The sequence below is a fragment of the Zophobas morio genome, unplaced genomic scaffold, assembly GCF_036711695.1.
Source record: "Zophobas morio isolate AGI-343-1 ecotype UQ-CSIRO unplaced genomic scaffold, CSIRO_AGI_Zmor_V1 ptg000031l, whole genome shotgun sequence".
Classification (NCBI taxonomy): domain Eukaryota; kingdom Metazoa; phylum Arthropoda; class Insecta; order Coleoptera; family Tenebrionidae; genus Zophobas; species Zophobas morio.
In genome coordinates, this window is record NW_026972136.1 from 5,097,933 (window position 1) to 5,115,158 (window position 17,226).

At 30.8% G+C, this 17,226-nt stretch overlaps 1 protein-coding gene across 1 annotated transcript; it reads left to right on the top strand.

The window, feature by feature from the left end:
- Positions 1 to 12,685, top strand: LOC135139600 (odorant receptor Or1-like). Its single transcript, XM_064069897.1, has 5 exons — positions 1 to 743; positions 790 to 889; positions 948 to 1,052; positions 12,416 to 12,571; positions 12,629 to 12,685. Exons 1-5 carry the CDS (start codon positions 1 to 3, stop codon positions 12,683 to 12,685), a joined length of 1,161 nt encoding a protein of 386 aa, XP_063925967.1.
- The last annotated feature ends 4,541 nt before the right edge of the window (positions 12,686 to 17,226 follow it).

Sequence of the window (17,226 nt, forward strand, 5' to 3'; positions counted from 1 at the left end):
ATGAATAGAGCAGCCCACTATGACTGGAAAGGCAATTTTGACATCAACGTACGTTTTTTAAGAAAAATGGGTCTATGGCCAGAGGGCGACGGAACTTACAAACCAGGCCTCTACACACTTTATGCCGCATTCATGGTAACTTTATTCCCCACAAGCCACATTTTATCAGAACTTATTGATATTTACTTCGTCCGTGATAACCTGGAAGCTGTGGTAGGAATAATCTACGTAACTCTCATAGAAATAATGGCATGGATTAAAGTTTACTTCGTCATAACTAGAATACAAGTCCTTAAAGAACGAATGGAAAATTTAAAAGCTGACTGGTTTCAGCCAAAAGATCGAGACCAACTTTTGATGATCGAACCGAGTATCAACTTTTGGAAAATTGTCTACAAGATACTGTTAGTGGCTTGTTTCGCTTGTAACTTTTTTTGGTTGATACCACTTTTAACCCGGCGAAGTGGCGATAAAAATTTACCTTTTCTGGTTTGGTATCCATTTGATTGCAGCAAATCACCGTATTTTGACATAATGTACGTTTATCAAATTTGCAGCACTAGTTATTGTACACTAGTTCACACGAATGTGGATACTTTGATATCTGGTTTCAATGTGTATATTGGTTGTCAATTGGATATGTTGAGCGATAATCTGAGAGACATGGAAAAGTGTGGCAACGGCAAATTTAATGTTGGAGATGATTTGATAAACTGTATTATCTACCATAAACAAATTTTGAGGTACGGTGATTAAAATTTATTCATTTATCACTAACATCGTTTTTAGTTTTATTGATGGTTGCAACCAGTTTTTCAATGTAATTCTTTTTTGGCATTTGATAATCAGTGGAGTAACGATTGGGATAACAATGTTTCAGCTAACTTTAGTAAGTATAACTGCAATGAAACTGGCAGAAATTAATCTTTATTGTTAAACTGTTTCAGGTGAAGCCAATGTCCAGCGAATTTTTTTCAATTCTTTGGTACGGTTTTTCGATAACTGTACAAATTTTTATGTACTGCTGGTTTGGAAATGAAGTAGAAGTCAAGGTAAGAAAAATGATGCTACGTAACAAAACTCATCCCACTTTTAGAGCAACCTCGTCTCCTACGCTGCCTTTGAATCTGACTGGACAGACTTACCCGAAGATGTAAAGAAAAATTTGATAATTTTTATAACCAACGTTTCCGAGCCTGTAAGAATTTCTGCTTTCAATCTGCTGCAACTGTCGTTGGACACTTTTACAAGGGTATGCTAACTTTCAGGTTTGTTGTTTGCTTCTTGTCATTATTTTGTTATCAGATTCTCAAAACGGCGTGGTCTTACTTTGCTCTGCTGACTCAGCTAACTACAACGTAATTAGGGATGAAAACGAGCCGTGCTAACCCGTTACCATACGAATACTTCTTAGTTGAATTATTTTGAATACATAAGAAAAATAAAGCTTGTTTAATTTGGACAAATATTTTAATTCAGATAAATTCGCCCGGCGCATCCACCAAATTTCGAGTTTAGAACGTATTTTAAAACAACTTTTTTCCTACCGTCGCGAGCAAATATTCTGGTCGTCGAAGTCATTTTTTACACAGAATTAAATGGCAGACACTGATGACTAGAATTTTTTGCTCTCGACGGTATTTTGCTTTTTTTCTTAATATACATAATATTCTTTGAACAACACGATACTCAAAAACATGTTTTTAATTTCTTGTAAGTAAATAATATTTTGCAGTTAAGCTTGGTTCACGACGAACAAAAAAAAGCATCACAATTGAGATAGGGCGGGTGGGCGGAGCTTATATTTTACCTTTTTTTTTTCTTAATATACAGATCCATCTTTTCACAACAAGAAACTTAGAACGTGGTTAAAATGGTACGATTTTGCAAGGAAATATGGGGTGGAGCCTAATTGCAAAATCGATATTTCCTTATATTTACAAATTTTCAATTTTAAACATGTTTTAAGTTTCATGTTGTGAGAAAAAGTCTACACATATTAAAACAAAAAGGCAAATGTAAGCGGGTTTCTCAATATCTCATTAATTGTTAGAAATAGAAAAAAAGTCAAAGGCCAAAGTTGTACAGTTCCTTGAGAAATTTACTGTAAAATTATTTTTAACTATACGGAGTGTTCAATTTTAAAGCGTATTTTTTAAATATAACACTTTTCGTAGGCTTTATAGTCACAGTTTTTCTTTATTACATTCCGACGTTGCTTTTTACCTATGGGGTCCACATAAAGTCACAGTTGAATTATTTTTACAGTCAACAACATTTTGTGGAGAGATAAAGAAATGAGATTAAATTTTCGTATGCTTTTTCAATTTTCCACTGCTTATAAACAATATTTAAATTATTACAATTTTCAAATATATATAACTCAGTATTTTCACATAGACACCATATATTATATTTGTGCATCTTATTATATTTTTTTGTTCTTTTTCTTTTTTGCTGAGTATTTTCTTTATTTAAATTTGTTACTGCGATTTTTTCTTTCTGAGCGACACCTAACGAAGTGTTGTAATCGAGTCCATTGGACGACTGGCTTCTTTTATGTTTTCTCGACGTTTCATGAGCCCGTGAGTATGAAAAATTTGACCTCCCATTTCCGTCTGTCCCTGTGTCTGTCTGTCTGTCTGCCGCTTGTCCGGATTTAGACAGATAATCTACGAAACTACCGGACAGATTGCTGTCAAATTTTATATCTATACTCAGAATATCGTGCAGATGGTAAAAAGCTAACCAAAAGTTGAGTATTCATCTCCAACAACAATACGATGACGTCATTTCCAAAATTTACACTAATACACATGTGGTTTATGAATCCGTGTTGAGTTTTAGCCCTAGACATCCAGATTTTTTTAATTATATTTTACAATTTGATTGTGAAATTGCAAAACCGAATCTTGCAAACGTTTTAATCAAAATTTATTAATTTGTGGCCTCTCCACAAAATGATGACGTCATCTTACAATTGTGTCGAAAAAAGGTTCTTTAAATTTTATAAAAAATAACACTCATACATGTGTGATTTATGAATTCGTGTTTAGTTTTTACACTGGAAATCCAGATTTTTGTGGAAATAATCAAAATTGTGTAGCTACGTTTTATAATTTAACTTTGCAATTACAAAAACAGATGGCTGTGAAATCTTGCAAATATTTTAAAGATATTGGAAGCATGATAAATATTTAATAAAAGTTTCTCCGTCATTTACCGAATAAATGTTCTTCAAAATTTTGAGTGTTTTTGGGAGAAAAAACTAAGTGTGTTAATTAATTAATCAGTCAGCTTTTCTCGTGCTTTGAGAGACAAAATCAATCAAATTTAATTTTCTTGTAAGCTCTCATGCTTGTAATCCGAACGTGCTAATAGTTGAATTCTTTCGAAGTATAAACATAAACAGTCGAAGTTAAGCATGTATTGAGAAACTGAGAATTTCTACATTTTTTCCTGTTGGTTATCTGCTTTATATATATTGCGGGGGCGTTATTTATGTCACTGGTATTTACTTTATACGGGTTATCACAAAATAAAATCCCAAAATCAAATTTTATAATATTTTAAAGAAGCGGGATTCGGAATATACTTCTTCGAGTAAATTTTTACTTTTTCTAAAAAACACATCGACATATTAAAGGAATGAAGACAAAAAATAGAGTAAGATACAGTAATAAAATACAGGGTGTTTCATTTGAAAAAACTGAAATATGGAAATTTGAAAATTAGTTAAGGTTTAGAACCGTTTTTATAAACATGTTGCCACGGAATTTTAAATAATATGTCGTGTCAAAACAATTATGACGTTCGAAGTTTCATTGGCAGTATTGAGTAATATTGTTTCGTTCAAAAGAATTTTTAAATAAAATTAGTTATGCTGTTTCTCAATAAAATGCATTTTTTATAGGATATAGCTAAAAATCGTTTATTATCCAGTAAAATAAGGAATTTATCATATTACATATTTTAAGTAAACGTGTTTTTTATTAGGTGTGACCAAAACATTCAGTTTTAAACATAATCTGTCATAGTTCATGCAAAGAAAAGCAGATATAATTTAATCAAGTGCTATTGTAATAACAGTAAATACAACAAAAAATTGTTTTTCGTCAAAATTTCGTTGGAAATTTTCATGTTTTGACATCGACAGTGACACTTACCAACCATAAATTCCATGACAGGTGAAATTAGCGATTTATTATAATTCCAGTGGTTTAAATAGCAGAAACATGTCAATTTGTTGTTTGAAGTTGCTCACATTCGTTGTTGGCTACTCTAGTAACCTTCAAACATACACACATTTGAATCAAAGTTAAATTTAAATTTAATTTTTACTTGTCATATGCGACAAATGTTATAGAAGAATTTCAGAAGGGGCCCGAACTCTCCTCACTGCCTGTCTGTTTAAATTGATTACTACAATTAAAGTGCTACACAATAAACTAAATATCGGATATAGTTTCAAGCCTAATAATTCTAAGCAATGTCACTTAATTCGATAATTATCCTTTTGACATCTTGGCTTATTAATAAAATATGCAACTTTCTAATTAATTATTCTCAGAAACAAAATAATTGTAGATAGTAGGCGGAAATTTACCAACAAAAAACTCTAATGAGTGGGTGAAGTTTGTCCTGTGTACCTTTAATTAAAGGGTATTCGTGAATAATAGTTTTTTAATTTGTTAAATAATAATAAAAGAATACAAGCCTATAATTAGTAAGAAAAAATGCACCTTAATTTTTAAAGTTGTTTTAGTTTAGGGAGACATTTTTTGTTAGGTAGTAGGGTGTTCACAAATTCTTTAAGTGTCACCGCATTACAAAAAAAATCTGGGAATATTCACTTTCATTAAACGGTAAAAAAAAAATTTCCGGAAAAAGTAAGTATAAATATCTAATATATTTGTTTTTGATTTTCAGACTAATCGTGAGAATTATTTTCTCTTATCATCATGAAGAACGTGCATTTGTGGCCAAAAAGTAGCCAAATTTGCAAACAAATATTCTGTATGGTGTGGTGTGGTCTCGCAGTGATCATATTTGTGGTGTGCCATATTAATAATGACACAATTTTTTACAACTTAGGTCCTATTGTGGAAATTGTGCACATAATTTTGACAAAATGTGTAGCAATGTGCAAATCTTGTTACATCAAAAAATATGTGAAAGGGAAAATTAAGGTCAAAAGTAAGTTGTATCATTATCATGTTACACATTAAGCGGAATTGTAATCTGCCTTTCAGGTTTTTGGAAGTTTGTCGGTTTAGAAGAAAATATCATGAGATGAAAATATATCAAGAAAAAAATAAAATAAAATTTTTGTTTTGTATTTTCCGTTAAATATATATTTAGTGCTCTTATAGTGGTAAAATAAATTGTTGTTGTTCCAAATTTCCTCATTAAAAGATGTCGAAAGTGTATATTTTAAGGGAGCACGCGCAAAAATACGTGTCGATTTGTTTGAACTTATATAAGGTGACGACTAAACATTAAGTTATATATACATGAGGTAAGTAAGTACCTATTGTTAACTATTAGATATTTAGGGTTTTTTCTTTCATAACTAGGAGTGTTATTTCCTAATAATTAAAAGGAAACAACTAGAAACATGGATGACAAAGAATCATCATTCGACTGGAATGCTATTTTTAACCCAAATTTACGCGTGATGAGAAAATTGGGTCTATGGCCAGAGGGTAAAGCGTCCTATAAACTAGACCTTTACACGCTTTATGCCACCTTCATGGTAATATTGTTCGCTGCCTACCCCACATTTTCAGAATACGTCGCCATCTACTACGTCAAAGACTTGCAGTCGGTAGTTGCAATTATATTCGTATCTTTATTCGACCTTATGGGACCCATTAAAATTTACTTCATTATGAGAAAAACGTCCGTGATAAAAAAGTGCATGGAAAACTTCAAATCGGACTGGTTTCAGCCCAAAAATCAACTGCAGAAAATCAGAATTGAAGAAAACTTCAAGCTGTGGAAGTTTGTGTTTAAATTATTGTACACCTCTTGTTTTTCGTTGATCTTTTTCTCCTTCTTGCCACTCGTTTTAGGCGAAAGGAAAAAAACGCCATATGTAATGTGGTATCCGTTCAATTATGACAGATCGCCGTATTTTGAGTTGGTTTATTTTTATCAAATTTTGTGCGCTATTTTTCATTGTCTGGTCCATGTGAGCGTGGACACTACGATTTTCGGGTTGAAGGTCTGCATCGGGTGCCAGTTTGACATGTTGAGTGATAACTTGAGGCGATTCGCCAGCGTAGCTGATGGTAGTCGGAAGTGTACTGCTTTAGAGAATTTTAAAAAATGTGCAATTCAACATAGGGAAATTTTAAAGTAAGTCGAGACGACAGTATTTCTTTTTTATTTATTTTTTTCTAGGTTTCTTGAAAACTGTAAACAATTTTTTGATATAATTCTGTTTTGGCACTTGATTATTAGCGGGATTTCGATTGGAATAACAATGTTTCGGCTTACATTAGTACGAATATGTTTTTGTGGAGTTTTTATTTAACCTAATTTATTTTAGCTTGAACCATTGTCAAACGAGTTCTTGTCTATCATGTGGTACGGAATTGCAATAACTTCGGAAATATCCATGTATTGTTGGTTTGGAAATGAAGTTGAAGTTAAGGTAACAACAAAAGTTACTTTGATTTTTTAATTCCTTTCCTCTCAAGATATAAAATAGATGTTGTTATATGTATGTTTTTTTAATTTTTAGAGCAACCTCGTCTCCTACGCAGCTTTTGAATCTAACTGGACAAGTTTACCAAATAATGTCAAACGAAGTCTTATGCTATTTACCCAAAGCTTGACAAAACCTGTAAAAATATCAGTTTTTAATTTATTTACTCTTTCCTTGGAAACATTTAAACGAGTAAGAAAATCTTATTTTATGGTATGGTCAATGAATATCTTTTTCAGATTATGAAAACAGCATGGTCATATTTTGCTTTACTTACACAGTTAAACAGTACTCACGTGGATTAATTAGAAGATGAATGTTAAAATAGGTTTTGATAGTAAGTTATGAGTTTCACTAGATTTATGTAGTTCCAAAGAATTAAATAAACACAAATGTTGAAAATAGATTATTAGTATTAATAGTGTTTTATTGTTTTGACACCATCAACATTACAACCACCAGGATCGTTCTTATTATCATCCTAGGATGTTTTGTTTTTTCCCAGATATTCAAAGAATTTTTTTCATTTCTGTTGTTTTATATGAACTTTCCTTCCAAAGGTTTTCAATTTTTATAGTGAGTGAGTTCGTCCTCTCAAAACAGAGGATGTTTTGAATATCATTATTCAATAAAGACGTTTCTATTTTCACATTTTGACATAAAAAATATGAATGCAATGCTGAATCACAAGTAAAAACTCATCACATTTTGCATATATTGGGTAAAATTTATACGGCAAAATTTTGAGATAACGTCATCAATTTTTTGGGGAGAATAAACAGATTTATTTTGATTAACAATATACAACTATAGATTTCCTGAACTGCCTAGCTACTGGAAGCTATTTAAAGTGTTTAGATTCTAGGCAGTCCAGGCGATTTAGGTAGGGATTGAAGAATCTAGAGTAAATTTAGAGAGTCCAGGAGTTTAGAAGGCCTCAAAAATATAGAGAATCTAGACTACTTTAATTTAAAGTTGAAAGCTTTAAGACTGTAGAGGGTCTGGATAATTTACAAAATGGAGAAAGCCTACCTAGAAGAGAGAACCTAGAATTCCTAGAAGCACTAGAGTATATAAAGTCTACAGAAAGTACAAAATTGAGGGGTACTCCTAATTATAGACAAGGTTGGATATTTAGAAACCTTATCAAACGTGTAGAGCTTGAAACATCTGTAGAATATAGTATCCAAACAATCTAGACAATTTAAGTCATCTGGAGTTTAAAAACTTCAAAGACTTTACAGTAGCTAGAGAACCCAGAAAATTTACAAAATCTAAAAGGTCTATAGTTGACAATTTCAGGATTGGAGAATCTAGAGAGAATTTAGAGAATCTACGAAACTTAGAAGATTTCCAGATCATAGAAAATGTAGAGTACTTAGAAACTTTAGAAATTCTAGAAAATCTGGACTTTTTAGTTTAGAGTTTAGAGAGTCTGGAGAATCTATAATAGAGAGGGGCTCCCGAGAAGTGAAAATCTAGAATGCCTAGAAGCTCCAGAGTCTTTAGAGTTCACAGAAAGTACAAAGTCTAGGGAGCCTCTTGATTATAGACAACGTAGGATATCTAGAAACCCAATCAAACGTGTAGAGGTTTAAGTATCTATAGAATATAGTATCCAAACCGAAAGAATCTAGACAATTTAAGTCATCTGGAATTTAGAGAAATCAAAGATGTTACAATAGCTAGAGAACCCAGAAAATTGATAAAATCTAGCAACCCTAGAATCTATAGTTGGCAATTTAGGAGTTGGAGAATATAGAGAGAATTTAGAGAGCTTAGGGAACTTAGAAGGCTTCCAGTTCATAGAAAATTTAGAGTACTTAGAAACTTTAGAAAATCTAGAAAATCTGGACACGGGGCTAGTACTTCCTAAGATACGACTAATTTTGGTAAATGATATACCCTCTAAGGAAATAAAGAGCGGATGGGGGCAGGCCTGTACTTGTTAAAATAAGTCTTATTTTGACAAATGATATACCCTCTAGGAAAATAAAGGGCGGGTGGCTGGGGCTAGTACTTGTTATGATAAGACTGATTTTAGCAAATAATATACCCTTTAGGATAATAGAGGGCTGGTGAACGGGGTTTGTATTTGCTAAGATAAGACTGACTTAAGAATTGATATACCCTCTAAGAATACAGATCTAGAACTTCCTAAGATACGACTGATTTTGGCAAATGATATATCTTCTAAGGAAATAAAGGGCGGGTGGGGGAAGGGGCTAGTACTTGTTAAAATAAGTGTGATTTTGGCAAATAATATACTCTTGAAGTAAATAGAGGGCGGGTGGGCGGGACTTGTTCTTAATAAGATAAAACTGATTTTAGTAAATAATATACCCTCTTAGAAAACAGAGGGCGGGTGGGCGGGTCCAGAGCTTTCTAAGATAGGGCTGATTTTGGCAAATGATACCCTAAAACTAGTAGATTCGTATTTTGTAGCCCAAAATGTATAAAAATCAGTCTTATCTTAACAAGTACTATTAGCATACTTTTAGCAGCCCTGTATATATGAAAAACGTATTTCATCGAAATTTTAGAAATACAAATTTTTGAAATCATGTAGTTATAATCTCGACGCCTTCACCATTTTTATTGAGAAAAATATAAAATTATTAAATCAGTCCGACATGAGATTATTGTTATTTAACGTTGTCTTGGTCCAAGCCTATGTTTTTATATTATTTATCCGGATGTTCATAAAACTGTATACTTTATTATTAGTTTTGGTGTTTTATCTAAAATTTTCCGAAAAATAATTGAAACAAAAATATTTAAAATTATTTATTATCCCGGCGCCTCCACCATTGTTACCGAAAAATTAAAATTGTTAAAATCAATATTAAGTGGGGTAATTTTTGCAAAATTCTTTCAGGATGATGGATCTGTGCTTATTATAACCTTGTTTCTTCAAATGAAGGAGAACGTTGAAATTTAAGATACAAAACTAACTTTTGTCAAGTCGAGTCCTAAAAATAGTCATTTATTCATAATACAGATTCAGATCTGCTCTTGCAATACTTATTACTTAATTTGGATAAACAGAAATATAAATGTTTTACACAAATAATTCATCTAGCGCCTCCAAAATTTTTATAAAAAAATTCAAATTGATTAAATCTGTTGGAAATGGGTTGTTCTTTGTCTTCTATCGTTTTTGATACACTTGTAAAGTACAAAATGGACAAGATCTATTACGACAAGAAAAACACCATTAACATGAAAACTATATTTGTAAAAATGATGAGTTAGTGGCCTAGAGAAGACAAAATCTACAAGCTTGGTTTTTATATTCTATATTCTGGCATTTCGATCGACAAAAATTTAGAATCTGTCAGATGGAAACATCTGTTTGTTAAATCATATCATGAAGTGTTTATTGTACTTAACATGTTACTGGATTGTGACTGAATTTTTTAAAGCGTTTTATGGCAATGTAATAACACCCCAACAATCTACTCCTCGACTAAAATTAAGCAACTTTTTGAGCGCAAACTCTATTATAGTTCTAATGTTTAAAATGGCAACAAAAATATTGTTAATTTGTTGGAAAACTTGTATTTATAAAGTGACTCACCTTTATTATCGTAATCTGCAATCAACATACTCATTTCTATTAACGATAAACTAAAAACATTACTATTTTGCCATATAAGAAAATTTTATTGACAAATGGGGTTTCAACCATCGTCAATACTGTCTGTTTAAATTGATTACTGCAGTTAAATTGACTCACAATAAACTAAAATTTGAATGTATATTTAAACCCAGTAATTCTAAACAATGCCACTTAATTGGATAATTACCCTTTTATCATCTTCGCTTATTAATATTATATGTAATTCTCTAATTAATTATTCTTCGAACAAATAATTCCAGATATTAGCCAGAAATATACCAATAAAAAACTGTAATAGGTGGTTGAAATTTGCCCAGTTTTCCTTTAATTAACGGGTATTTTTCAAATACATTTTTTTAGTTCTTTGAATAAAAGTAAAACAATAAAGTAAGCTATAATTAGTAAGAAAAAATGCACCTTAATTTTTAAAGTCGGTTTTAGTTGTAGGAGACATTTTTTATTAGGTAGTAGGGTGTCATTGCGGTACAAAAAAAATCGGGAGACATTCACTTAGAATAACCTACAAAATGTGTGTTCTTTGAAAAGTGAAAAGTGAGTATAAGTGTTTGCACTTTTTTTATAATTTGTTCTGAAGTTTTTCATTTCATTTTTCTAAATAAATGTAATATGTTCTAGAGTTTATAAATATAAAAGAATTATTATTAAAAAGTAAAAAAAACATAACGTAACTCCCTTTACTAATTTATTATATTTTATAAAATAAAACGGCGAGAAGCATATACACTCAAAAATAAAATATTTTCACGTGTTATAGGCATGCGCAAAAATAATTTTACGATTTGGTTGAACGTATATAAGCTTATAATGTAACAGCAATTTATAGTTTAAATTTGATATAGGTTAGGAATTTTCTACTATTCAAAACTTAATTTCAGGTTTTGGTTTTCAAATTGATTGGATAGTTGAAAATAGAAAAATTAAAAAATAAAGCCAAAAAAATGGACCAAACACAATCATTCGACTGGAGTGCTACTTTCAAGCCAAACTTACGCGTAATGAGAAAATTGGGTCTCTGGCCAGAGGGTAAAGGGTCCTACAAACTAGAACTTTACACCCTTTATGCCACATTCATGGTAACATTTTTCCCCGCCTGCCACATTATAGCACAATTCATCGCTGTCTACTTCGTCGAAGATCTTCAATCAGCAGTGGCCATTATATACGTATCTTTAATCGAAATTATAGCCTCCATTAAAATTTACTTCACTATGAGAAGAACGTCAGTGATAAAAAAGTGCATGGAAACTTTCAAAAAAGATTGGTTCCAACCCAAAAATCAAGACCAGAAGCTCATAATACTCGAAAATTTCAAACTCTGGAACTTTGTGTTTAAAATGTTATACGCCTCTTGTTTCTCCTGCACTTTTTTCTGGTTTCTGCCACTCCTTTTAGGCGAAAGAGAAAATTTGCCGTTTATTGCTTGGTTCCCGTTTGATTATAGCAAGCCGCCGTATTTTGAGTTGGTTTATTTTTATCAAATTTTGTGCACTATTTATCTGTGTCTAGTTCATGTGAGCGTGGACACGACGATATTTGGCTTGAAGGTCTGCATCGGCTGCCAGTTTGACATGTTGAGCGATAATTTGAGAAGATTCGCCAGCGTAGCTGATGGTAGTCAGAACGGTACTCCTTTAGAGAATTTGATAAAGTGTGTGATTCACCGCAAGGAAATTTTAAAGTAAGTGGAAACTAAAATAATCGTTGCTGAACTAATTTTTTTTTCAGATTTGTTGAAAGCTGTGGACAATATTTTAATATGATTCTGTTCTGGCACTTGATTATTAGCGGCGTTTCTATCGGAATAACAATGTTTCAACTTACTCTAGTACGAAAATATTTCTCTCAAGATTTAATTTAAACTAACTGATTTTAGCTTAAGCCACTGTCAAGTGAGTTCTTGTCTATTCTGTGGTACGGAATTGCGATAACTTCGGAAATATCCATGTATTGCTGGTTCGGAAATGAAGTCAAAGTCAAGGTAATTTTTCAGCGAATGACAAAATTGGTCTAAATTTATTTAAACAAAATTTCAATTATAAAATATTTCTTTTTATTTTCAGAGCAACCTTGTATCTTACGCAGCTTTTGAATCTGACTGGACAAGCTTACCAAATGATGTCAAAAGGAGTCTTATGATATTTACACAAAAGTTGATAGAACCTTTAAGAATATCAGTTTTTAATTTATTTGATCTATCCTTGGAAACATTTAAAAGAGTAAGAAAATGTTATCTTATCGTGTAATTACGTAATAGCAAATGAATATTTTTTCAGATCATGAAAACAGCGTGGTCATATTTTACGTTATTGACACAATTAAATAGTAGCTAAATAAATTTAAGAAAAATTTTAAACCAAATTTTGGACGAAAATTATGTGTTTCATTAGTTATATGTAAATGTAAAGCATTAAACAAACATAAATATATAACATAAGTTGTTAAGTATTATCTTTGAGTAGTTTTTGTTTGATGCAAATTTGGGTCATATTTAGTTAGCTAATAATTATCAGATGGTTAATTTTTAAGAACATTGTAAACAACTAGTTGTCAATAGATCAGATGCTAATGGTCGCAAAACATCTACGGGTTACATAACTATTTACTGTACAGCATTATAATAAAAACATTTTGGTCAAATCTGTACTGGTTTTATTATTTAGGATCTTCAAGAAAATATATAAATTTATGTCAGATTTATTGTTTCATCTGTAATATTATGCTATACTTATTGATTATCCTTCTTATGTAAAATACTGCCATTTTTGCAAAACGACGTCATCAATAATTTTTCTAAATGGTAACCCTACACTATTATTTCGGATTCTATAGATCTTTTTATTAGGTAAATGGTCGTAGAAAAAAATATGTGCATTGCAAGGGACTTTAAATTTGGCGAACGAGCGGATCATTCAAATGATCCACGTCGCCGTATTCATCTACTTTTGAAAATGTTGTTAAGAAACTCTTCACTTCCATACCAAAACGCGGAGGCGCTCGATTTTTTTAGAACAAAATTTTTTGATTGGGTATCACCTTGAAGTATAGTGTCACAAATATCGCGTTTTTGAAAAATTAGAAAATTTTTTGATCAATGTGAAGTATATTTAACGCAGTTCAACGAGGAAAAACATATTCTCAATTTCTCAAAACGTGTTAACTTCGAGTGTTTATGTTCATGCTTCGAAAGAATTCAACTCTTAGCACGTACAGATTACAAGGATGGGTGGCGTCATTTGTGTTAAAATAAAATAAAGTTTAATTAAATTTTTCCTCCTCAACGCAAAGGAGAAATCTACATAAGGCCAGTCGCTACATTTTCTGTATGGAATTTTCAGTGCATTTTCAGAATGTAATATCTCCATTGCGAACAAACTTGTGAAATTTTAAATATAATCTCTCCATAACTCTCGTTATATGACGCAAAGGCAATTTTGTTAACGGTTTGTGATGATAGGGTTTTTTTAATCTTAGTTAAATTTTTGCATAACGTATTTTTAAAAATCAATATCTCAATTATTTAAGGAAATTTTGGAACACGGTTTTGAACACTGTTTTCAGCTTACAAAACCTCAGAAATCTTACTAGATATATCGACTTCTTTTTTGTTAGAAATGATACACAGTAAAAAGACAACTTGTGTCGTGAAAGCTGCTAATCGTTTATTTTATTATATCTCAGTTTCAACAAACAAATTCGAAAATAGATTTATTACGATTTCTACAGCTTTGCAAGCTGAAAACAATGGTTCAAACTGCTTTCCAAAATTTCCATAAATAACTGAAATATTGATTTTTTAAAATAAGTCATGCAAAAATTTCAACAAAATTTAAAAAATAACTAGGTGATAATAAACTGTCTAAAAAATCTGTCCTCGCAATGATATAGCGAAAGCTGTGGACAAGTTACATTTAAAATTCTATAACAATAAGTGTGTTGATAATGGAGGTATAACATTCGGAAAATATAATGACAGGAGCATAAACGGACAAATTTTGATTAACGATTTACCATGTTTCCGATTACGTTAAAACGTTTGCAAGAGTTCAGAGCATTCGGTTTTGGAGTTTCAAAGTTAAATTGCAAAATGTCACCCAATTCATTCAAAAATAAAACTTCAAGAGCTATGGAATTCTTTAAAATCCCTTCAAAAATAAATATCAAACTCCCCTAATTTGTCAATGTCTTTCAAAAATAAAAGACCAGGGACGTCCGAGATTCTTTTGACCTTTGTCAAAAATAAAACAACATGGACTCCTGGATTCTTTCAATCTCTTTCAAAAATAAATCCTACGAGGTCATATAATTTAGATTTTTTTTTCAAAAAACTGGATGTCCAGGGTAAAAGCTCAACACGGATTCATAAACCACAAGTACAGATGTATGTTATTTTATAAAATTAGCCAAATGTTGGTTAGGTTTTACTATTTACACGAAATTCCTAAAAAACGTAATATAAAAGGTTCGATAGTTCCTTAAAAAATTGAAAAAAAATCAACACAGAGACCAGATGGCAGACAGACAAACGGAAACGTTAGACCTATTACTTTTTTCACAGTCCAGGGGTCATGAAACGTCGAGAAAGTATAAAGTAGCCATATTATTTTTTGATTGTTAATTTAGTGTTAAGAAGTATATTCACTTTAAAAGTTATAATTTTATGCTCACTTTAGAGTTAATATGAATACAAAGTATCTGAAATTTTCATAGAGTAGAAGTGTGTCAATAAATTAACATTGAATTTAGGACTTATTATTATTACACAAACGAAAAAAAGTTAGAAAAGTTCTCTCATTTACTTATCACTATTATATCAGTGTGTTACAAATATAGTGTGTAAATTATTCTGAGTTAATTTTTTAACACAAAATTCCGCCTTTTCTTTTTCTTCTTCTATTTTTTTATTATTGGTATGTAAAGTATCCACCATCTTTAGAGTTCAGCATAATCCTGTCAATATAATACTTAATCAAATAGAGACGACGGACAGACAGGCGGAAGCGGGAAGCCTACAATTAACAGCAAACTGCAATAACTAGTAGTTGAGTCATCTTTTACCTTAGAAAATAGCTGTATAAAATAATTTCTTTGTCGTTTCAGCAACGCAGACATGTTAAAAACTTCATTAATAATTAACTTAAATCAAATTATTAAAATAGACGGTAATTTTCAAAAGTGCTGGTTATATCGTTGCAGAAAACTATGAATAATGAAAATCTAAAATTAAAGCAATTATATCGATATAATAAACATCTCTTTGTCTTTGGAAAGCAGTATTAATATTAAAGCGAAGTTTCAGTCTTTGCAGTTACCGGTGGTATAGGTTTCGGAGAGTGAAGTGGTCATCGAAATACTGTTTCTTAAGAAAGTTATAAACACATTATTTAAAAGTGTGAGTTTATAAATACGAGTTGTAATTTTCATCAACTTTGAGGAGTTTTAGTATGCAATAGAAAATACAGTGTCAACAATTTACAGATTGATTGTTCAAAAATGAACATTGGAAACTTCAAAGACTAAAATTCGTGAGGTTCACACCGTCCGAATTCTTTAATAAACTGACAGTAATGTTAGGTAATTAATTACTTTGTGATACAGAGAAAAGTGAGAGGTGTTTTTATCAAACTTATAATTGATAGAAGCTTATAAATGGTGAGTGGTGTTTTTTAAGTTTTTTTTTATAATCACTGAGGACTATGTTACGTGAGATTGTTTATTTGATTCAGTTCTAAAGGATATAAAATTTCCGTCCGTCTTGTTAGTTTTTTTAACGATCAGTATCAAAACTGTTAAAATCTTCTTGATAAACCCTAAAATGAAAATTGTAATCGGCAGTGTATTTTTTTTTTTTTTTAATTTAAATAACTACTATATTATTTAGTATTTGCTTTTATGAATTTTTTGCTCTCCGTATTAAATTATTTCTAAATTTGGTTTTATATTACTATTATAATTTTCGAAAGTATTGTAGGATGGGAAAAATAGGTCTCTCATTTCCGTCTACCTATCGGACTGATTTTTGCCAAATTTACTATGTAGTTTAAGAATATCACCTAGATAAAAAAAATACAAATTTTATACTAACGATTTATGATAATATAAGAGAAAAACGTTCAGTGACCGATGATTACTCTGATTTCTTACACTGTGATTGGTAATATCTGGGTTTTTTTTAGTTTAAAGAGTTCAGAAAGTACATAAATAAAATTTTGCAATATAATATATAACTAGGCAGATAATAAATAAAATTATTTTGGCCTTCGACGTCTCAAATCTTTCTTAGAAAGTTAAATTCAATATGTACCTCTAACACTTTTTCTAGAATCATTATTATTTTAACGTCAAATCAAATCACACAATGTTTAAAAAACAATGAATACCATATAATTCGAGTAATTAATAAGTAAAAATCAAAGGCAATAAGACAATACCTTTTATATATGTTACGTTCACAATGATTTCTTCCACACCACATTTTTTTCATAGCAAAACTCTTTTACTAAAAAATTCTAAAGTTATAAGCACAACTAATCGAATAAATATCAACTGAGCACTGGAATAATTAGAAAATCACCCTTTCAATGCTTATTAATAATATATGCATAATTACCTATTAAATTCATACTGTAGAACAAAAATCATTTAAGGAAAAAATGTAATAAGTACGTCTGTTGCTATTAATGGGTCCGTAATTAAAGGGTTCATCCAATAATAAAAACCCAACAAAATAAAGGTTGTTTACTGTCACACCAGTTTCTCAATAATATAAAATATAATTGGTAGTTTTCACAAAAGCCAAAGCAGGCATTTCAATATTTCATTCTTTAATTTCTGATTAATAGGAAAACGTGTGTTCCCACTTACTGAGTGCTTC

What these genes read in the sequence shown, in the direction of transcription:
- LOC135139600 (XM_064069897.1), top strand. Translation starts at nt 1, where the DNA reads ATGAATAGAGCAGCCCACTATGACTGGAAAGGCAATTTTGACATCAAC. An exon ending in CAATGTTTCAGCTAACTTTA is followed by an intron (nt 890 to 947) that starts GTAAGTATAACT and finishes AAACTGTTTCAG; the next exon opens with GTGAAGCCAATGTCCAGCGA. An exon ending in CCTTGGAAACATTTAAAAGA is followed by an intron (nt 12,572 to 12,628) that starts GTAAGAAAATGT and finishes ATATTTTTTCAG; the next exon opens with ATCATGAAAACAGCGTGGTC.